The 22,930-nt window shown below is 34.7% G+C and overlaps 3 protein-coding genes across 5 annotated transcripts; 1 reads left to right on the top strand and 2 right to left on the bottom strand.

Moving 5' to 3' along the window:
* Positions 1 to 154: 154 nt before the first annotated feature.
* Positions 155 to 2,130, bottom strand: LOC141826853 (uncharacterized). Its single transcript, XM_074714171.1, has 2 exons — positions 699 to 2,130; positions 155 to 597 (listed from the first exon to the last, which is right to left on the bottom strand). Exon 1 carries the CDS (start codon positions 1,818 to 1,820, stop codon positions 993 to 995), a length of 828 nt encoding a protein of 275 aa, XP_074570272.1. The 5' UTR covers positions 1,821 to 2,130; the 3' UTR covers positions 155 to 597; positions 699 to 992.
* Positions 2,131 to 3,806: 1,676 nt separating this feature from the next.
* Positions 3,807 to 16,452, top strand: LOC141826852 (uncharacterized). Of its 3 annotated transcripts, none has more exons than XM_074714168.1 (14): positions 3,807 to 4,056; positions 4,175 to 4,229; positions 4,292 to 4,347; positions 7,985 to 8,085; positions 8,220 to 8,289; positions 9,378 to 9,447; positions 10,537 to 10,593; positions 10,672 to 10,739; positions 10,827 to 10,907; positions 11,052 to 11,129; positions 11,201 to 11,356; positions 15,296 to 15,448; positions 16,134 to 16,173; positions 16,282 to 16,452. In XM_074714168.1, the coding sequence occupies exons 1-14, from the start codon at positions 3,940 to 3,942 to the stop codon at positions 16,443 to 16,445; spliced, it is 1,266 nt and encodes a 421-aa protein (XP_074570269.1). In that variant the 5' UTR covers positions 3,807 to 3,939; the 3' UTR covers positions 16,446 to 16,452. The 3 variants fall into 3 exon arrangements, with proteins under 3 accessions (XP_074570269.1, XP_074570270.1, XP_074570271.1); XM_074714169.1 differs by having other exon boundaries at positions 10,717 to 10,739; XM_074714170.1 differs by having other exon boundaries at positions 16,134 to 16,378.
* A 1,572-nt stretch (positions 16,453 to 18,024) lies between these two features.
* LOC141828521 (protein LOWER TEMPERATURE 1-like) lies at positions 18,025 to 21,661 on the bottom strand. The gene is made up of 6 exons (XM_074715960.1): positions 21,521 to 21,661; positions 21,338 to 21,383; positions 20,682 to 20,793; positions 20,118 to 20,194; positions 18,342 to 18,445; positions 18,025 to 18,250 (listed from the first exon to the last, which is right to left on the bottom strand). Exons 1-6 carry the CDS (start codon positions 21,659 to 21,661, stop codon positions 18,209 to 18,211), a joined length of 522 nt encoding a protein of 173 aa, XP_074572061.1. The 3' UTR covers positions 18,025 to 18,208.
* Positions 21,662 to 22,930: the final 1,269 nt, after the last annotated feature.

The raw sequence follows: 22,930 nt of genomic DNA on the forward strand, positions 1-22,930 counted from the left end.
AGTAGCTAATACTTCTTTCAACTCATCAAAGTTAAGGTGCTTAGTATTCAGCTTCCTGCTAAAATCTTTTAGCCTTGAGAAATTAAAAGAATGTGTCGACATGACTCAATTGTTGCATCACACCCATTGAATCTCATTGATCAGTGGCCTCATGTCTGGAATAATTGTAGATGAACAAACAATCAAAAGCAGTAAGTTATTCATTGCCCCTCTCCTCTAGTTTCACCTGTTGTTCTAAAAAATGCTAATACCTAATACATGCAATTCATCCTTTTTGAATACCTAATACATATTTTAATTTTCAGGCGACCAACTACATTTCCACAAATCACGGTCCACATTGGTGGATGCTGAACGTGGCCGAAAAAGTTAGCCCAACAACCAAGCATCCTTTTAATGTTGCAAGAAGGAAGGAGACAGAATAGCAGACGATCGACTTGACCTCAGGCACAGAGCCACAGCGAGGATCGCAACCCTGTTCTGTTCTGTTCTGTTCTCAGAAAGAGCTGAGCTAAGCTACTGACTGGGTCGCATGGTCCCCTTGCATTATTCCACTGCTAGTTGAGAGACAGGCACTGCTCCACACTGCACTGGACCCTGCGAGATTTGACGAGGACTGCAATTAATTAATCTCCCAAGCCAAGCAACTGAGTTGCAGAAGAAAAGAGTGTTCCAAAGACGAAGAAGAAAAAGTTTACCTTTCTGTCAATCATTCATTGATTGCGATGCTTGCCTATCTGCCTCTAGCAAGACAAACTGAGACAGCCACACTTGTCCAACTCATTTACAGGGACCTTGCTTTATTCTCTGCGTTGCATTATTTGTTACAGCTAACGAGATTGGTCTTCAGTCTGAAGAGGAAACAATGGCGCACAATTCTCGGGATTCCTCGCATTCCCGGTTGAATGATTGGTGCGATGATTGCTGACGGCGTGGGGAAGAAGGTCTCAGGCGATGGCGGCTCCGGCGGTGGCCGGGGAGGGGGAGGGGGTTTAGAATATGTCGAGGATTTCGAGTATGTGGTCGTTGCAGAGCGGGCAGCTGCCGCGGTTCACCCAGAGTTCCCGGGAGCAGCGCCGGCAGAAGGTGTGGCCGCAGGGGATGAAGGCTGCCCCTTTGAGCCGCATCATGCACACGCAGCAGACGCGGAGTGCTCCGCTGCCGGCGACGATGTCGTCCAGAGCAGGTTCGTCGTCGTCCGGAAGCAGCGGAGGGGAGGCGACCTCGACTCCGTTGCTCCACTGCGTGTCTGTCTGCTCCAGCAGCGCCATCAGGGAGATACCCACTGGATGCTCTGCCTCCGCTGCCGCGGTGGCCGAAGGCGGCTGGCCGAGGTCGGAGATTTCTTGGCCGCCCGCAGGTGGCTCCTCCGGCGGCGATGCTGCAGTGGAGGCGGACGCTGTGGATCCGCGGACGGAGGTGGATGCTGGAGAATTTGAGCGGGCGAGGGAGTGGAAGGGGAGCAAGCTGGCGTGGCCGGACGACGATGCCGCCGCCGCCGCGACGCCGGCGGTGCCACCTCGGCGGAGGCAGAAGCAGGCGACCAAGGACTTCCAATTGACTCCATTGCTAGAATTCCCACCCACAACGATCTCACCCGCTTCCTGATCCTCCCGCATGATTTCCACCAGCGTCCTTGCGCCGCCGGCGCCGGAAGACGCGAAGCTCCTAGCGCACGCAGCGACGGCTGTCAAGGCGCTCATCTCGTCCGCGTCGTCCCTGATCTTTAGTAGTTCCTGAAGCTTACAAGGTGCTTCCTCCGCCGCGAGATGATCGGAGAGCGTCACGCTCCGGCGGTGCTGCCTCCCCCTTCTCTCCATACTCCAAAATCGAAACTTTTAGCCAAAATTTCCGCCAAAATTCTCTTTTTAGACTACGTTTCTACAAATCCACGAATCTGCGCAAAAAGTACAGGAATTCCGAAAAGCAGCAAGGATCCACACAAACCGGACGCCTGTCGCTCAAGCTAAAAGATCTGGCCTTTCCTTGTTTTTTTTTTTTCTATGATTGATTGAAGAGGAGGAAATTACTCGATCAGAGCGAAAACTCCAAGCAATCCAAGGAACAGCGTGACTGACGATGGAAAACAAAACAGGAAATGGACCTCGAGAGAGGTGGGGATCGGCAACGTCGATGAATGAGCTCTTGATCCTCCGGCCACTCGTTTTTGTGCGAGAGACGAGTTAGAAGAATCGGTTTCAACGCATTTAATATATATAGATCTTTGAAACCAGTTCAACCATTCGATGGGTCCACAAAATTTAGTGTGAACATTAATTATTTTTAAATAATAATAATAATAATAAAAGACAAAGGAATTGATAAACTTAAATCCTAACAATGAAGGTGAAAATTTGATGCCAAGTTTTAGGTTAAGGTGGTAAATGAATCGAATAAGTTTGGTGAATGACTTAATAAGAGTTTGTTTTTATTCAATACATATAAAATTAATTAAATAATTAAGTTTAAATTATTTATTATAAAAATATCTTTACTTTTTAAAATAAAAAAAAGAATGAATGTTAAATATATAAAATTATAAAAATACTATTACTTCTTAAAATAAATTTACATATGTAAAAAAAAGTATAGTTCATTAAACCTATGGATGTAATATTTTTCTTTTAAAATTATCTTGTAAAACTAAAATTAATATTTACAACTTAAATAAATTTAAAAAAATTTAAAGAAATAATGAATAGACATATAATAAGAATGCGAAATATAAAATCTGTACACTTTGGTATGACAAAGAATAAATTAGTATTTTACATATATTTCTATAAAAATTTACTGATATAAGAAAAGATATCGAAAAGATCATATTTGGCGAGAAAAATTTTAAAAATTGAGATTAAATAAATTAAAAAAGTTATTTGAGAATTAATATTTTAAAATAGGGCTAAAATGGAATAAATAATATTTAGAGTTATCTTCCCTTTCCTTACATCCCAAATTGGAATATAAAAAAATCTCTCTTTTCATGAGTAAGAAAGGTTAAAATTTATCCTTCCCTCCTCTTCCCTCACTCCTTTCCAAAATAAGGTTCAAAGTTTTCTTCTCCTTATTTACTTTTCCTTCTCCTTCCCTCACCTCCTCCCAAATAAAGAGTAATTGTCTTGGACAGTTAAAATTAAAAGTTCATATTTTAAAAATCATTAAATTGACGATTTCAAATCATCGAACCATGGTAAGTTCTAGTTGCAAACATAGATAATGGGACTTGAAATAAGAGGAGAGTGATATTAAGGTAAAAAACTTAACTTATGATGAATTATCATAATCAGTTAATGAATTTCAATGTTTATTAGTAAAATCAAATGATAAGGAACAAGTCTCTAGAAAATAATTATTGCTCTCTCTCTCTCTCTGGTAAATTGGTGTATTTAATAGGTTTGCTCAATGTAAATGTTTATACTATGTATCATACTAAAATTCATACATTATAAATAATGCTCAGGTAATTTGAATATTGAATTATAGATATTTAATGAACATTCACACTTAAATACAAACTTAGCACATATTGACACATGGCATGGCACATTCATAGCGCACATCTCATATGCATATGCATGACTAATATACTTTTATTACTTATTTTACATTGTAGAAATATCATGATGATTTTTTGTTTTTATGACATCAAAATAAATCTTTCCTCTATATTTCATATTTTTTTGGCTTTTTTAAAATTATTTTTATAAGCTTCTAAAATTTAAAATTTTGAGTTCAAATCTTAGCTCCTGGAGAGAACATAAAAGGAGAGGATTGGCAGTCCCTTTTGTGTGATGCGCACACTCTTCTTGCATGCTTGCCCGGAGGCGCAGCGAGAGCCATGGAAACCCTATCTTGCTCCATCTCCTCTGAACCACCGGAAAATCGTTACCACTTCCATCGAATTCGATCGCTATCCATTCTCTCTGTCTCTTGCCCGCCATGTCGGTCATAACCACCGTCTCCTCTGTCTGCCCTCTCCTTCGGCTTCTCCCTGCTCTTTCTGCCCGCAGCAGGAAGCTCGGGTTTCGGTGTAGATCCAGCTTCGACAGCGACCAGGTATTTGGCTTTTTTTTTTTTCTTCTTCTTCTTCTTCCTTTTACTATCGTCTGCGTTTGGTTCGACGTTCTGTTTCTTGAGACCATACGGAAGCCTTTACACTGCTGTGTGATCGCAGGAGTATTTGGTGGATGCACCGGAGTCGGTCGGTGATGGGTTCTCCTTCAGCGGAGGTTTGTCTGTAAATATAAAATGTGGTTGTTGGTGTTTGTGGATAACACGGTCGTCGTTGCAGGGAAATACTCGGACGGGCCGAGTCGAGCTGATGAATGGCTCGCTCTAGGGAAAACGGTGCGCCAAAACTTTGCTTAGCAGATTCATTTTACATGTTTGAAGTCTGTTCTGTGGTCTATGATTTTTTGCACACAATTGCAAGTCAGCGTTTGTTGTGATAGTGTTTCCCTTGTCTCTAATTTTTCAAGCCTTTTGTTTTGATTTAACACAATGGAATCTGAAGGGCGGCTTCAAAATGCTGCAATCAACTTCATCTGTTTTGGTCCATGAACATCATCAGTTGACAAATGAAATATCTTCTGTGTGATAAATTTGTTAGGTTTTCATAGTATTTAGTTATTTTTGAAAGTATGTCTAGATTTGTTAAAAGTTCATAATATCCTGATAGATTAGTTATATTTGAAAGTGTGTGATAGATTTGTTGAAAGTTACAAAGTGCATAATAGATTTAGCAATTAGCTCTATTTTCTTTTGGAAAAATATCAACTTTCTATTATTTGGTCAGTACTTTGTAGAACTTAGCAAAACTTTTGAAGTTCAAAGAATATCTAACAGTGCAATGACACTATCAGTTACCAAAGATGACTTTTTAGCATCAGGATTCCAATTGCCCTAGGACATCCAAATGGTCAAATATGAAATGATAACAGAATCACAGAAGTATGGATGGAAATATCTGACATAGAACAATCAACCAAAAGGATCTTATTTGCACAGAAAAGTGGGGTCCTATAAGTATAGTTTGTGATCCAAAACTCTGTAGCAAGTGTTACATTTTTATGCTCCTTATCCTTGGTTCATTTTTGTCTACAAGCCTTGGTAATAAAACTTCAAAACTATTGATTCAATAATTTTACCTGGTGGTTTATTTATGAACTTCAATTATTTATTTGGTAGGTGGTATGCAACTACTTTACACGTTGCTGGGCATAGTGTATTGTCTGCATACTTAGATATAATTGATGATGATGGAGGATATCTTTGTACTGAAATTTTGCTTTGGACTTTTTTTTAATCAGTAAAGATGAATACAAAGTGTGAACTTATTTAAAGATACGTAGAGATGAAAAACATGTGATGCTAAACCATGGAAGAGAGGAAGCAAAGAGGTAAGGGAGGGGATTGACAAAGAGACAATACTATTAATCAACCAAAGCTGCTAACTCATTGCAATATGAAATGATATAGGATTGATGAATAAGAATATGAAAATGGGGACTATAGAGAATCATAGGGGTTAGGGGGGTAATTCAATATATACATACACATATATAATATAGTTCTAAATTAGTTTTATAAAAAGTGAAGCTTTAAATGATTAGGTATACAAAATCTAAAATATGAATTGGAAATTTTGAATAAATCATTATTTTTAAAAAATTTTAATTTTCATTTTAAAATGTAATATTTTTATTTATATAACTAATTATCTAAGAAAATAAAGATATCTAATTTTACAAAAGAAATTAAATATTTCAAACATTACTTATATTTAGAAAGATAGTTTACGAATAAATTTTCAGTAATTATTTAAAGTTAGATAAATGATATTTTTTAAATAAATATTAAATTGTAAGTATAATTTGTTCATTTTATATAGGATAAAATCAATTTAATATATGAAATTTCAAATATTAAAGCTTTTTTGAGTACATGGTCCTAAAACAATAATACAAATCAACTTTTTAATAAAAAATTGAACTATTCAAATTTCAACTAATGCTATTATAAGATCGAATCAAAATAAAAATTTATATCATTGGAAGTGAAATTGTAAACTATTTTAAAGCAATAGTATTATTTTATATATACTTGCTCGCTCGCATGCAGGATATTTAAGGGGGAAATTTTGAGGGAGAAAAATGTGTGAATTAATTATAACTAATACACCCATGATTTGCTTCTTACTTGTGGTTACTATAATTGCATAGAGCATGATTGAATGCTCAAGGCGTACCGGAGTTTTGATGGGCCGCTTGAATGATCCGATTTTGGTATGTATCGACACTGGCTAGAATGATCCAATTTTGGTATGTATTGGCATCGTGTCTATTTTAGTTGTAGTTGTTTATAAAATCATTCATCTTGATTATTCATGCAATTGATTGGATTGTCAATAAATTAATGAATACTTATAATTCTATCGACACCTTATACATTTATTTGCTATCTACTAAAATATTTATGACATATAACAATTATAATATAAGTTAGATAACATTTTATCAAAATAATATCTTAGTTACTTATTCGTTTATAATTAAATTATCATAACTTATTTATGTTACTATAACTAAGTTACTATTAATTAAGTTATAAACCTATAAATTATAACTAGTATTATATCATATAATTATATAAGTTATATAATTATAATTTATATTCATATAATTATATAAGTTATATAATTATAATTTATATTCTAAATTACATAACATATAATTACTATTCGAGCTAATCTATAATTATATAAGTTATATAACTTAGATAATTATAATTATAAAAGTTATATAATTAATTTATATATTCTAACTTATAAATTCTAATAATGTGAAATGTGTGACTATGGAATCATGCATGCTATTGCACATGCCATCACACATTCATTGTTGCTCCTCAACAACCAAACCAAAGGTGAGGGAAGATGCAAAGGATGAGAAGTTCGACACGATCTTGTTGAATCCTAGTTCTTTGGCTGCTTGCTTGCACAATCTCTCTTGACATTGCAGACTTTAAAGCATGAAGAAAAAGCCTTGCCGACGTTGTAGACCACTTGTGTGACCTTGTTGATACCAAAAAAACCCTCGTACAACCTTCATTGTGATTGTAATTCGCAAAATCAAAGTCGTTCCACCTGTTGGTCAATGAGCAAAATGGTAAAATTTGTTCGTGTCGACTGGTTTGACTTGACATTTAAAACCCATTGAAGGTGTATTAAGATTTCTTAAACATAATTATTTTTTGTAATTGCATACAATTCAGTGCAGGATGTCTGAGAATAAATTCTGATAGAGAAAATCCATCTGAATTAATTATAAAGAATATATAACCTATTAAAGCAAGAAAAGAAAATCCCTCATGATTTGCTTCAAGGGAGCATGGTGTGTGTGTATATATATATATATATATATTTTGCCTATTAACAGGAAAGCATTAATTTTTTAAAACAATTTTTATATCATATTAAATTTATAAATGCATAAAAAGTATATTGCTCTTGAAAAACTGTAGAAAAATTGTAATCTAAACCCTAAATTTGTATATAAAATTGAATAGAAAAAATTTAAACAAATCTAAATTTAATTTGTAAAACATAAAATGCTAGAAAAATTCATAACTTTTTAATTTTAACATTTTCTAAATTAAATTTTTGAAAAAAATAAAGATATATTTTTAAAAAATATATAATTATTTTGTTTAAATTTATGGAATTAACTGTGCGATGTGAAACACTAGTTTAAGGGATAGTTTTGAACATTTGAAAAGATTCTCTCATGGATTCCTGAGAATTGCATCTTTTTTCTTGTACAGGTGACATATCAAGCATGCAATGGTGTGATCATTATTTGAATTTTAATGCATTTCTATATTCTTGGAAAGTTACATATATTACTTTTTTCATTTGCAAGAAAAATTTTCTTCAGGATATACAATATATTGTATAGTATCTAATATTTTCACATCATATATCTAGGTACAAGCTCATCCTGTATATGGAGGAAAAGGCAAAGCAAAGGATCCAATTTTTGGTCTTACACTGGGTGCTGGTTCACAGTCCCCAGGAGATGTGTTCAGGTGAATTCAGCAATCCGTTGATTTGAAGGCTATCAAGTATCAACATGTACAAGCCTCATCCTAGTATTTCTTCAAGCCATAGGATAAATTCCTTGGCTCAACCTCTAAAAGACATGTGTTTTTTCTTGCTTTAGATGGTTTTGTGTGGAAGCAGGAAGTTCCTCAAACTCTCCAATTATTTTAGTTCATGGCTTTCCATCTCAGGTATGTTCCTGTTTTGATCTATTCATATAATCTTCAGTGATCATGTAGACATACTTATGTAAAAATATCTACTAAATTATTCTTCATGCGAATAACATCCAAAAAGAGTTGGTCTTACAGTAAAATGATAAGAACCATTTTTGGGGTGATTGGTCAAATCCTCATCTGATATTTGACATGAAAAACTCATGCAAAATAATTTTTAGGTTAAGTTGATGAATAATCACTCTATGAAATAACTAGGGCATTTTATCTCTTGATACTTTTTCCGTGAAAGAAAATTTTGTCATTACATATACCAGTTGGCCACATTACTTAAAGGTGGTCTTTGTGAGATCTCATGGCATTTTGAAGTGGGATAAAGAGAGATGTGACATTATGTTTGACAAGAAACAACAGAGAATGAGAGAATTGAAGGAAAGAAAATATATTGTTTGGCTTGTAGCATGCCAAGGGATGTCGAGTGTTAGTATGACTCGATAACTGATGCAACAACACGAGATATTGCCTATGTTGTGAAATTTTGATAATTTATTGGAATGATACATTTTGAATGTGCCACCCATCACAATATGAGATTTCAAACTATATACAAGCTTATAATATGTACTTTGCTAACACTGTTCCACTAATCATTAATGATCATCCAAGATATGAGTCGATAACTATTATTAGATGAATGGATTGTTCCACTATAGGCTTACTAGAAATCTGTTGTAGACATTAATTTTCAATAGGAACATTCACATGCTCATGAACTTATGTTTTTTCTGATACAGTCACTTGGCAATTCGTACTAATCTATTTAAAAGTAGTACTCATTATGAGCAAGAGAGGGAGAAGAGGATTCTAATGTTCCTAACATCTTCAGTGAAATTACAGGGATTTGAATGGATTTCCTTTTCTTAAATATTTGGGATTTAATGACATTCTTTGAATATGAATCATGCTAACTGATATTTTCCTTAGGATCTATGCTTTTCTTGATTTTCAAATAATATCTTTTAAATTTGAATATGTCTCACTATATGTATGAAATGAGAAAGAATTTCTTGTCTTGTAAATATTTGTTTGATTTTGATTGACAGGCATATTCATACCGGAAAGTTATTACCATACTATCAGAAAATTATCGTGCCATTGCTTTCGACTGGCTTGGTAGGCTTCTGTATTTATGTCTTTGGATTTATCAACTTAAATGTTTATGTATTTTGTTATATTAACAATTTGCATTGTATTTTTTGATATTAGCATTCATCTAATTAGTTATATTCTTCTTATAATATGAATTTCTTTTTCTTTCTTCTGGTAGAATGAATTCTGTTTAGGTCATATTATATTAGATCTGATTTAATTTCTTAATGGGATTTGCATTGAGTTGGTTATATTTAATTTTTAAAGGATTTTCATTTTAATTTTTAAAGCTGTATAAAAAAGTTTGTATTAAGCTTTAGTTAATTGAATTGAACCATTAAGATTCTTTTGATTTCCCATTTTTATGTAAGAATCTTATATTAGGTTGTTTGTGCATCTAGTGGGGTAAATAGAGTCTTAACCTGAAAAATAAAATCCTTTTCTCTTGCAAAGCCAAATACAAAGAATAATTGTAACGGAATAATAAAACTAATAAGAGAAATCAAGCTAACACATTACTTTTTGTAGTTTGGACCCCAGGTCTTACTCACAACCTAGCAATCTGTTAGTGGATCAAGCTCAAAATTCTCACCATGAAAGATTCCTTATAGAATATCTTCTTAGAAACTTGAAATGGGCACATAGAAGATATTACCAAAAGTGAGCACTAGAAGCTTTAGAATGAGCAAAGATAAGTGCATACATGTTGTGTATGAGTTGCATATTCGAGTTCTCCTTACACTCCTATTTATAGTAACGAGAGTACATTCAAACAGAGGATAAGAAATTGCTCCTTCCAAAATAGGCATGCCAGTGATTTGGTCCTGAACAATATGAAATTGGGCTTCTTGAACCTAAATCCCAGAGAACATGCAGCTGAGTCAAAAGTTTATAATGCTATCATTTCATAGTTAACAAGCATTAATAGTTGCATTACTATTATGTCTCATTTCACTCATCTTCATTCACGTACTACAGTTACCTGTTTAATCAAGCTTTCTTTAAAACAAATGTAATTAAAGCCGAGATATGTTTTATGTTTGACCAGTATGTCTTTAATATCAAGTACCATCTACCATTCTTAGTAGTAACGTATTTTTTACTCTTTTACAGGTTTTGGATTTTCTGACAAGCCTCAGCCTAGATACGGATTTGACTATACTTTAGACGGTAAAACATTAAATGTTTCATCTTTCCTTATGGATCACATATGTGAACTTTTCTAATTATTTAATTTATAAAATACAGAATATGTGTTAGCTTTTGAATCACTGGTAAATGCCCTTGTTCCAGGTAAAGTTTCTCTAGTTGTTCAGGTAAACTACATGTTTGATTCACTTATCAAGCTGGGAATGCTGATTTTTGATCTGAAGAATAAACAGTTAGTTCTGCATATTTTGCAGGGTTACTTTTGTCCTGTGGTTCTTAAATATGCTAGCTGTCACCAAGAAAAATTATCAGAGCTTATACTCGTAAACCCCCCTGTAAGACATTATCCAACACAATGAATTTTGATTATTTTGAAAACCATTTTCAATAATTGTCTATATGGTTGTTACTTGCTATTGTGATTGTGCCTCTTGGATTTATGTCTAACAACTGAAACTGCTACATTTGCACACTATAAGCTGATGGAGAAGCATGCCAAGCTGCCTTCATCTTTGGCACTATTCAGCAACTTTTTATTGGGTGAAATTTTCTCCCAGGTAAGTAGAATTAGTGATGACTTTTGCTTTCCAACTGTTCCATGCAAGTCCTAATAATTATCAATTGTCAGGATCCTCTCAGAGCTAGTGATAAAGCATTGACAAGTTGTGGACCATACATGATGAAAGAAGAAGATGCTATGGTTTACAGAAGACCATACCTCACTTCTGGTTCTTCTGGTTTTGCTTTAAATGCAATAAGCAAGGCAATGAAAAGGGGCTTGAAGGTAATCTTTTGTTCTAGGATCACTTATTTTTGTTTAGTTTTTCAACTTCATTTTTGGTTTCTGCATGCATGTGTATCCAAAAATATCACTTTCTAGAATGCCTCATTGCATCTTTCAAGTTGCAACCTCTTATTAAAGAATTATTGCTTCCTCTTGGCACAATATCTCTCCTAGTCCTCATGAGGATTCCTTGTGTCATTCTTGTCATGCAATTTAATTGATTCTTCACCTATCTGTCCATACCTCATTCAGTGACAATTCTTTTTCTCCTTCTGTGTGTATCTTATATGTTTTATTTGGTTTCATGCTCTTAAATTTGTTGTTGCCTTATGTATCAATAAGAACTGTATGTCACGCTCCAGTTGACCCCCTCTTGGGCTGTGACTGAGTCCACTTAGGCTCTGGTTTCTACTAAGGAAGACAGCAGTTAGGGAAAGAAAGATGGTAAGAAAAAAATTGTTTGAAAAAATTGTTAAGTATTTTCCATATGATCAAAACTTTGACAGAAGGAAGGAGGTAAGAAAAAAAATTTTAAAAACTTTTTTCATCAAAAGAAAAAACATGAATAAAAATATATCTGAATTTTTTAAACTCAGATTTTAGGTTCATTCAATGTGAAAGTGAGGGTTTGCCCAAATCGAATGTAACCAATACAGAAAAAAAAAATGGTGAATGATAAAGAAAGAGAAAAGTATAGCTGAGTTAATCTTTCTATCATCTTATTTTCATCGTAGTTTCTTTCCACGTAGGAAACACACTTCAGGGATGTGAGTCACACAATCATTAATTACTGCATGGATTAAATGGAAAAATATGACGTCAATTAGAACATAAATAAAGATATATGGATAAAGAAGCTATTTAATTATTGGAAAAGTTAAAAAGGATAAATCAAGTGCATTATGTGCAGTTAATTAAAACAGATCTATTGAAATGTACATAAACTGCTAAACACATTAGTAATAGATCAATAACAAACCTGCAAATAGAAACTCCATAAGTTGAAAACTTTCGATAAATCCTAGTAGCAGATAAATCTCAAAGCATCTAGTGACTCATCCCAGCCCTTGCTCTGGAAGGATCTAGAAGCCAAAATAAAAGGGGCCATTAGTTTGGAAAGCTTGAGTGGAAATGCAAACAATAAGTGAGTAGAAATAGTAGGAGAATATAATAATGCAAAGTTTGAAAAATGGTTCTGCACCAGTGACATAGGTGAAATTTATTGTTCCACCTACTAACTGGCATGTGAACCCCTCGAGACCAATATATGAGTTTATGTCATTAGTGACTTCTTTGAGTGACTACTTCAGAGAGTGATGATGACTTCCACAAGTGATGACAAGCATGAGAGATAGGGTCTCTATGACACAGTTAGCATCCTTTCTGTTCTCCCCTTTCCTCCAAATCTTCTTCCTCTTCTTCCTTCTCCCTGATTGGCTGATTCATTCCACCTCCTTGCTCCTTTGGCATCATGTGTTGGCATGACTGATACGGCATCGACAGTAACATTGTAATGTTCCAGCCAGGATTGAAACTTTGGCTTGGAATGATATTCCAAACCTTGCAATGCATAGATATATCATGATAACAGCCACTACTTAGACCTTCATGCTAATGCCACTTATTCACATTTTATTAAATTAGGTTGAGCGCCAAACCTGTTGGTTTCCTCTTGCAATCCGATACTATGAAAAAGTACACTGCCTAAACTCAAACATAGGTACGACTGCCTCACTAGTTGTTCGAAAATGCTCACTCACCAATAAACAAAGTATAATACTTGTGTATCTGCTAACGAGCCAAATTTAGGCCCATATCACAATTATTCTCATTCCACTATGTTTGCTGTGTTCACAGCCAAATAAACTCAATTTCTAATTCAATCTTCATACAATAGTTAACTCTATGTTAAATATTGTTTGTGAGATCATATATTTTTGCTGAACACATGATGTGAAATAGCAAACTTAGCAAGCAAAGCATATCCATGATATGAGATCACACAATAGTTAGCTTTATCTTTTTACAAAAGTTAACTCTGTTTTAAAGATTGTGGAGGTCATATTTTTGCTTAACACATGATGTGAAATACCAAACCTAGCAAGCAAAGCATATCCATGATCTCTCGACCAACTACCATAATATATGTGAATGGAGGGTAATTTAAGAAGCCAATAATTTTTATTCAAGTTAAGCAAATAATAGTAAAAGATAAGTTAGGGTTACCTTGTCAACTAAAATTTCAACTGTGATGATACAACTCAACTTCTTACTCTAAACTTCATTAATTACAGAAAGGAATGTTAATAAGAGACTTTGAACCTCTCTTTTGATAACTCAACTATGGTTTGTTATGTCTTCATGAGGGAAGGTATCCACATAGATCATTGTCCAAGCGCCAGATAGTTGTAGGGTGGAAGCTCCCCCGTTGATGCTGTGCCGACTATTCCTCCAGATGATTCATTGAATCTGCAGAGAATACATGGTACTAATTGATCAGAATCTAAGATTTGAGGAGTTTTGCAGAGCATAGAAATCAAGGGGAAGGAGGAGAAAGAAGGGAAATGGTGGTGGCATAGGATGGAATGAGGGAGCAAGAGAAATGGTTAAATACACTTTGGCTGTTGCCTCCATTGGTTTTGGTACACCACTGCACTACACTCCGGCATGTTTTTAAAAAGGAACATAACTGCAAATTTGGCTTGGTTTACAACACCAAGTGCAGTCGTGCCTCACCCTTCCTGCTCCCCATGTTGCCCTGCTCTGAACCAATGCCCTGCACGCCGCCTGCCACATTAAGGTCCACTGCCACCCTGATCCAGTAAAGTAGCCTGTGGCCTGAGGCGAGCCCGCATGTGCTTATGCTCCAAGACCACCAAAACTGCCACAGTCAGTCTTGCCAGCTTGCCCAACAACTTCTGTATAGCAACTGGTTTGATTCTGATATTGATAGGAGATGAAGTAGAAATGATGTCTATTAAGATGGTGCTCAATGTGGGTTTGATGGGGAGGGGAGAGGAGCATTGCGAGGGGAGAGGAGCGGTTAGGGATGCAGCGGAGGGAAATGTTGAAGTTTTATGGAGCAGAAACACAGGTGATGGAGGGAGGTTCGTATTTCATGTTGTTGTCCTTGTTGGTAGAAAAGTGGAGAGACAAGGTAGCAGCTTGAAGGGCAGGGGTGCACATTGCCTTTTCAACTGGGACCTGATGTTGACACAAAAAGACGAAGCGTTAGAAATGACAATTGAAGAAATCTTCAATTGTGCTATTAATTGTCTGTTTTCAGTTGCTGGTGAACAATGCCAATCTGCACCGTGAATCTCGTGTAGGGAGCACTTGAGCTCTTCATCAACTTTAAACAAGGGTTATTAACATATAGTCAAATCAAACAAATTTAGCTGTCAATCAATAATGTCATGCAAAAGTACTATCTATGCACCAGGGCAAGGTATTGTGAAGGGAAAAAAAAGAATTTTAAACAGTTAGTCCTCTCCTATGCCTGGAGCTAGCTGTGTATTGTTTGTTAATTTTTGTTCAACTACAGCAACCATGCTTCCATAATTTCATGACATTATGTCGGCGTAAGTTATAATAATAATTTCATGGCATTACAAATGATATTTGCAGACTAGTTTCTGTCTTGGTTCTCTGGAATGTCAACTGGATTTTGGCACAAACTCTTGTCTCATATAATGTCATGTTGAACAACTTGTATTTTTTGTAAAGATCTTCGATCTTCTTGGCCTTGACAAGGATGTCTAACCTTAGTTTATGTGATAAATGCTTCAGTGATGTTTGTAATGCTTGACAAATTGTTTTTTTCCTGTTTCATTTTTCCCTTTTAGTAATTACTAAAGTTTGTCAGCTTTTGGATTTGTTCAAATTCTGTGGCACCAAAAAAACTGTTGATGATTATTGACAATACTTTTTTCTTAGCAGGATTATGTCAAAGCCATGAGGACCACACTAAGTAGTGAGGCATGGAAAATTAGCACAACGATCTGTTGGGGAATGAGAGATCGCTGGTTAAGTTATGATGGCGTGGAAGAATTCTGCAAGGCTTCAAATCACAAGCTTGTGGAGCTTCCTATGGTTTTCTCTCTCTCTCATACACATACACATGCTTGCTCACACTTTTTAGTTTAGTTTATGAATAGATGATTCCATTACGATTCAAAGAATTTTCTCATCTTGTTTATTGACATTAATGTTTTTTTATCACTATATTACAAGCTAGAAATTTGAAGGATGGTGCTTAATTATTAATCCACTTTAGAGATCATACTGATTCACAATCTACTGTTTACATGGTAGTAGCTATTATTGCTAGAAGCATATTAGTGTTCTTGGTCTATATGTCTAACCTATCTGTTTATTGCTAGAAGCATAATAGTGTTCTTGGAATGTTCACCTATCCACAAGTTTAAATTTCCGGCAAGCAAACCATGGCAACCTAAAATGTTGATAGTGTCTGGCTTATGGTTTAATGCTTCAGTACCGATCATATCTTGAGGTTGTTTAATTATTCACTAAAACTAGTTTTAGACTAACTAGTTTCTCCATTATGGTGTCTGAATGAGGTTCGGGTAATGGCATTTAAGAATGATGTGAAACTAATGTGGCGATGCACAATTTTTATCCTTGCATTTGCCCCCCTCTTTCTTTTTGTTGTTTGTATGGAAGTGATCAACGAATGAGCATACTTGCACAATCTATTAAGTTTCTTGCTTCAGTTGATTGTAATTATGGAATTGAAACTCCTTGTGCATTTGGCCAGGCGGGGCATCATGTGCAGGAAGACTCGGGCGAGGAACTTGGTAGGATCATTTCACAAATTCTCAGCAAGAACAAATAATTTGATACATTTATATTGATACATGATGATGTTAATTGATTTCACTGATGGGTGATTCCATGTTTGTTAGATCACATAATGACTTGTACGTGCAGTGGATTATTGGAAGATACCTGTGCCAAACAGTATAAGATCAGTGTAGAGAATGCAGAAGTAAAACATAGAAAATATTTAGAGCCACTGATGCCCAAATGGTACCTAGCAGTAGGTCATTTGATGAAGGTTCACTCTTAAGACTTAATAAAATGTGAGACTTGGATCATTTGAGGGATCTTGGTCTATGTGCAAGGCATTAGAGTTTGTTTTAGCTTGGGCAATTTTTTTTTTTTTTACCTTTGATCTTTTAATCCCACTTATCTCCATTCAATCTAAGCTCCATTGACCATCTTAATAGTTCATTTCATCTGAATCTTTATCCCCTCAGGCAATTCGACTGAACTATGAGCGACTTGGGCAAATCGAACAAACATTACACCCGTGCACCTCGATTGAATGGGTTTAATGTGGGCAAGCCACAGTGGGGGTTGATCCCAATTCAATCAAATTCTGCCCAACTCAACTTTCTATGCTTTTAAGTTTCCTATTTTAGTTCTTGACACTAGTTAAAATCAATTGAAAATGATTTAGAACTACCAAAACGAATTTGACTATGGGAAACTTTGCTTGGTATTGCTAGGTATGGAGTCAAGAAGGGAAGGACAATAGAGTTTACTTGGCACGATGAAAAGGATGTTGAAATGGAGGCCAATAAGGTGGAAAGGAACCAAAAGCCTCAAGTTTATTCAAGTTTGGGGTAGGAGTCGATGTCCTAGAAGCTCGATAGCAAGGATAGAGAAGCATGAGAAACAATGAACGCACAACTAGAGAGAGAGAAAAAAAAAACCCCTCGTGTGCTTGATTGGAGAAAGAGAATGAATGAGCTAAGCCAAAGCTAGTTTAGTTGAAGATCTACAGAGAACATATGGTTGTAAAAAAAAGGAACAAACTAAACTAGTGAGGTCAAGAGCTAGTGTGATGGAATATCTACCGAGAGCATATGACACAAAGGAAGAGGAAGAGAGCAATCTTAGGAAAAGGAAAACTATACATGATGAGATGAGTAGAAATTGAGGTTTGATGGAGAGCTAGGCGCGAACAAAATGCAATCAAGGGGTACAAGAGGAGGACTAGTGATCTAGACTCCTATTGCCTTAGAGGTATAAGAAGAACCAATTTTCAAGAACTTGTGAATATTGAAGATGGATACATATGATGAAAGTGCTAACCTCTTCGAGCATAAACATAGCTTTAGCTCTCACATATCCTTATTGGGATGTTTGATCCTTTAATACAAAGTGTTTCCAACAATTCTAAAATAGATGGCGCATTTGGTGGTTCTCAATTCTGAGAAAAGTTGGGTGGATGTCTTAAACTCTGTAGCTATTGTCAAGATGGGCTATCTTTGCAGGGAAATTGACATTTTTTGTTTATCATCATATAATGGTGGACGGAGCCTACTATTTTTAAAAAAAACTTTTTGCTGTCCTACATGGAGTTTTCTAAAAAAATAAATAAATAAAACAAAATAAAATATTTTTGTAGCTTGACAACTCTTTTGGTAAAATGTATAAAATAGATATATGCCATTCTGTTTGAAATGAATTTTGGTTGTTCTTATCCTACTGTTAAATCAACACTTGATTAAAGAATGCTTAACAGATCAATCCTTATAAAGTAGGCTAATTGTACTAATTCATCGATTTATCATGTCTTATCCCAACTGAATTATAAAAGAAATGCGCAAAGAAGCATATGAAACAACTGAATGAAAAGATGATGATAAAAAAACAACATAGCGAACTAGATTGCCATAACACATTAGTTCACAAGTGTTACAAGAAAATTAATCTATTTCCACACAATGTATCCTGATGGATTGCGTCTATTCACACTAATATTACTACAGACCTGAATCCACAATTACCTAAACCACTTTAGTCATTTGTTCACAACTTCCACTATGGTTCGTCGGAACCTTTCAGCCGTGCAATCAACTCGTCCTGTAAAAAAGTTGAGATTTCATGAAATAGACAAAACAAAGCACATGTTAAACATCAGGATATATGCATCTAATTTCATAAAAACCCTCGCCTTTCTCCCTTTGGGTGAGAACCCTCTGTCTTTCAGAAGCGTGCGCAATGTTTCTACAGTCATTGTCTGAAGAGTTTTCTCAGAAAATTCAGTACTTGAACTCCCTGTCAAATACAGTTTGTTAGCAAAAAATATAGCTTGCATTTGTTTCATAAAGGAGGCCAAACTAAAAAACCGAATAATTCAAAATGTTTGGAATTCATTGGTAAGATTGATAAAGGATTTGAGTCGAGAATTCCAAGTTGTGAGAAAAAGCAAGTAAACAAAATTGACTCCAATAAAAGAACTTTATTACAGTATAAGGTATGAAGAAATGGATGAGTTTGAATATCCAATCTCATATGGTATGTTGGTATTTACCTAAGTTCATATTCTTTTATCCAGCTTACACATGCACTAGGAAACGGTATAATACTTGGAAGCATCTTCAATGTAACTAAAAATGGTGTAGTGCCAAAAAAATAATGGATACATTGTGCATTTTACTACCTTGCAGTACTTTGAAAATACATGTATTACTCAGATTTATATGCAAGTATCTGATATAAGTGTGGACTGGAGTTCTGACATTGCAATTTCCACGATGTAAAAATACTACATTGCCATCCTATTTTCTCCATTTCCTACCCCAAATACAAGGCTTTCTTTGTATGTAAAATATATGCTCTCCCCACATATCCATTTAAATTTCCTCCAACTATAAGCCTTCTAATATTGGGTATGTGATTAACAATTTCATCTAGGTTCTCCCAAAATCCATTGTGACTTAACCATTTAATCCTAATAGGGAAGCACAAACACTTGCATAACTCATTGCACAAAATCAACTTTAGTACAATTATTCCTTCCTAACTTCCACTTTATCCTCATAATCCTTATCTACTAATAATACATGCTCCACTTAACCATCGCATAGCTCAATTCAAAAAATTCTATCATTCCCTGCCAATTATTTGGTTCACATAGTAGAAATTGACAATGAGTAGAATGATTATTTTTTGTGAATAGAATAGATTAGGAATAAAACAGGGATATGTATTCTTAATTTGCCTCATGGAACTACAAATCAACCATATCAGAAAAAGTACTAAATTTGATATAGGAAACAGCTAAAAAACTGGGAGGGAATAACAATTTGTCACTATTGGTATTCCAAGTTGATTTTCAACCAAACATATAAACACTTGTTCCATGGAAATTCATCAAAGAATGGAATAGCTATTCCCTGTGAACCACATATGTTTGAAATATCTCTATATTCTAAGTTGGTAACAATTAGAGGAATCCTATAAACTTAATAGACAAGATTCTTAATCTAAATTAGACATAACAAAGTGAATTTGCTATTTTGCATCACCTATGAATGCTGATGTCACCCTTTGCATATCAAAGGCTCCTTGCATCACCTATGGGCCACAAGCTCGTCTATAATAAATATGATTGAACTTTATTGCTATGTGGTTTAGACAACTTTCTGTTGATTATCAAACCATTAACTCTGATAATAAAAAAGACAGATGAAAGATAACCCACAACAATTAATCAATTAGTTTTAGATGGCTTAAAATGTGGGTTCATGCAAAACCAAATCAAGTTTATTTTATTCAATTGTCAAACATGTTCATTCTTATTCCAAGGAAGATACACAGAGTTTCACTTATGCAGATAAAAAAAACACAACCCTACCAAGGAAATCACAAGCAAGTGCAATACATCTTTTGAGCCACATCAATTGTTCACCATTCATGTCTAGGAAACTAAATCATAATCAAGTACCTTGATGACTAGTAATAGACATGGAATTATTCTTCATCTTTTTTGGAGAGACCCTCCCTTCTGAAGTTCGAAAGGATCTGCAGATGGAGAAAAAAATATAAATGCAGTTCTTCATTAATTCAATAGACCATATTCTGTTAACTCTATCAAAAATAGAGATTAAGCAGATTAATCAAATTGCATTTGATACATTGAAAAGCTATGTTATTCAACTACATACAATCTAGGTGTTAAACGCATCGTCTCCAAGTCCAAAAGCGCCCCTTTATAATCATACTTACAATGTACTTCTAATCTAAGCACCATCTGAAATAAATCATACCTTATCTTTACACTTGTTTACTTTACTTGAAAAAAGGCAGGAGATTACTAAAACAGGGAGTGGGATGGAGAACATCAATGCAAACTTCATTTTCATATTATGGGTATTCTACACAATCTTGTATTGCAAGGACAAATTTAAATACGAGAATATTCAACTGCCAGTATGTAGAAAAATGAAGTGGCAGAGGCATGTGATTTCTATAAAATGATTTGTAAGCAAAAAAAAAAAGTGAATAATACCTTTTACTAGTGCAGCCATCTGTTGAAGATTTGAAAGTTGCATTCTTTAGATTATTGATTTGAAGAGCTCTTATCAATATGTTTGTTGTGTCTGTCTCAATCACTTGACCCTCTAATAACGGAAAATTAAGAATGAGAAATCTTAACCTTATGACTTCCTGAAACTGTGAGAAATAAGAAACAAAAAGTATAGAAAAGGATACATCGATGAAATAAAAAACATTGTGCAGTAATAGTTAAGGAAAATATCTATTGTAGATGGTTTCACTTTTTCCCACTAATCCATATATCAAAGGGCATAGATCCACAGTGGATCAGTAGAAATTACTACACTTAACACAACGAGGCAATAATGTATGAGCTCAGAAAATGAAGAGGAATAAAGAGTTGCTGCAAGAAAACATAGTAATGTAACATAAATGATAAATATGCTCAAAGTGCCAGCTTGACCAAGACTGCAGTGCAACTACATTTCTCCATTCAAGAAAAAGATCAACTAAATGTCAAGTCCAACAAAGCTTGATCAGAATTAAGACTTAACAAGCAAAAGGATCATATTGCACATTTAGTCCGATATGATCTAGTTGCAATTCTGAGAAAAGGAGAAATATGAGATCAAACCGGCGAACGAAAGGGAATGTCGGAAGGAAACCCACCTGGTGGCGCCGTCTCACGCTCACACACATACACGCGCATTCCTCCCTACGGATTGATCTTAAATCATAAGAGAATTCTGGTGAAGTACTCCAAATGTAAAGAAGAAGGCAGTTTGAGGAAATTCAGGAAAGGAAAAGATAGGGTTCCGAGAAAGGAGAATGAGGAGGTGGAGGGAAGAGTACCGGGTTGGAGGAAAGCACTGGGGAGGAGAAGAAGCCGCGGGAGGGAAGGCCGAATAGGTGTTTGGAGGCTGCTCCGGCGGGCTGCGCCGCTGCTCCTCTCGTCCGGGAGGGAGGGGAGACGTCGATCTCCATGAGGTCCATTGCCATTGACAAGAAGCCCCCGTCAAATGGATTTATTGCGTGGCGATCCAGCCATCCGGTTCGCACCGGTTCGATCTGCAACGGTTCATGTTTCTCCGGTCCGGTAAGATATTGTAATTAATGTCAATTTTCTTTTTAAGATTAAAATCTTTTTAATAATATCGTTACATGAATTTAAATTTTAAGAAAATTTTTAAATATAATTTATTTATCATTAGATTAAATAAGAATATTACATAGAACAAATTAAATTTGATAATTTTATTCCCACGATTAGGTTCCTAACATAATACTTAAATCTTCGGTTTTAATAAATTTTATTTCTTTATATATTTTGGCAACCTAATAAATTTTTTATCAGGATTTCAGGATAAGTAAAGGACCTAACTTATCATGAAATTTTAGAATTTTAATGGTTTTAATTAACATCGTTTCTAGTTTTCAAAACTTTAAAGGATTTTGATGAAAAATGGAATTGGCTATTTCTTTGTGGGTTCATCATTCATTTCATTCCCAATTTGTTTTTAAAAATATTATATAGGTAAAGTAAAAAATAAGTAATAAAAGATTTTAGAGTTCATTTCATTTCATTTATTTCGTTAGAGATATTGTATTCAATTAGAGTTCAAAGAAGCAATTGACTGTTATCTTGTCAACTTATATAGTAGAATATGTAGTTGTTGTTGATGTTTGTCATGCTACAAAACTAATAAAATTATTGAAGATAATACATTTGCCACAAAAGAAAAATTTTAAAATTTTTATTGATAATAAATTAACAGAAAAGAATCCTATTATTCGTAAGTATATAGATACAAAATATCATTTTTCATTGAAGTTTGAAGATTTTATAAATTAAGAACAAAATTTAGAATAATAAAAATTTAAATTTAAAGAGGTGTTGAAATGATAAATCAGATGTTCCACTCCGTGTACTATTGAGGGAGACGAGACTTGATTCAAGATGAAGCACAACATTACAACTCCAAACCATGCCGACGGAAATAGTGTAGTAAGAGAGTTAATTCCGAAACATAAGAATTTACGACGGAACAGACTTGTAAAAAAGGGTAAAAGTTCTGAAACAATACTGTGCAACTTCTCAATTTAATTATTAAATAAATTTCTATCTTTGCAAAAGAGTGTAGCAAGAAACAATCTCCCAGACATCTAAAGATCAGTTCTATGATGAATTATCAAATAAATTTCTCTCAATAAACGATTGAATTAAGAATGCTACACTATTAGACGTCCACTACAAACGCTTTT

This window comes from Curcuma longa, chromosome 4 (assembly GCF_044706935.1).
Source record: "Curcuma longa cultivar G26 ecotype Majalengka, Jawa Barat chromosome 4, ITB_CL_G26_1.1, whole genome shotgun sequence".
Classification (NCBI taxonomy): domain Eukaryota; kingdom Viridiplantae; phylum Streptophyta; class Magnoliopsida; order Zingiberales; family Zingiberaceae; genus Curcuma; species Curcuma longa.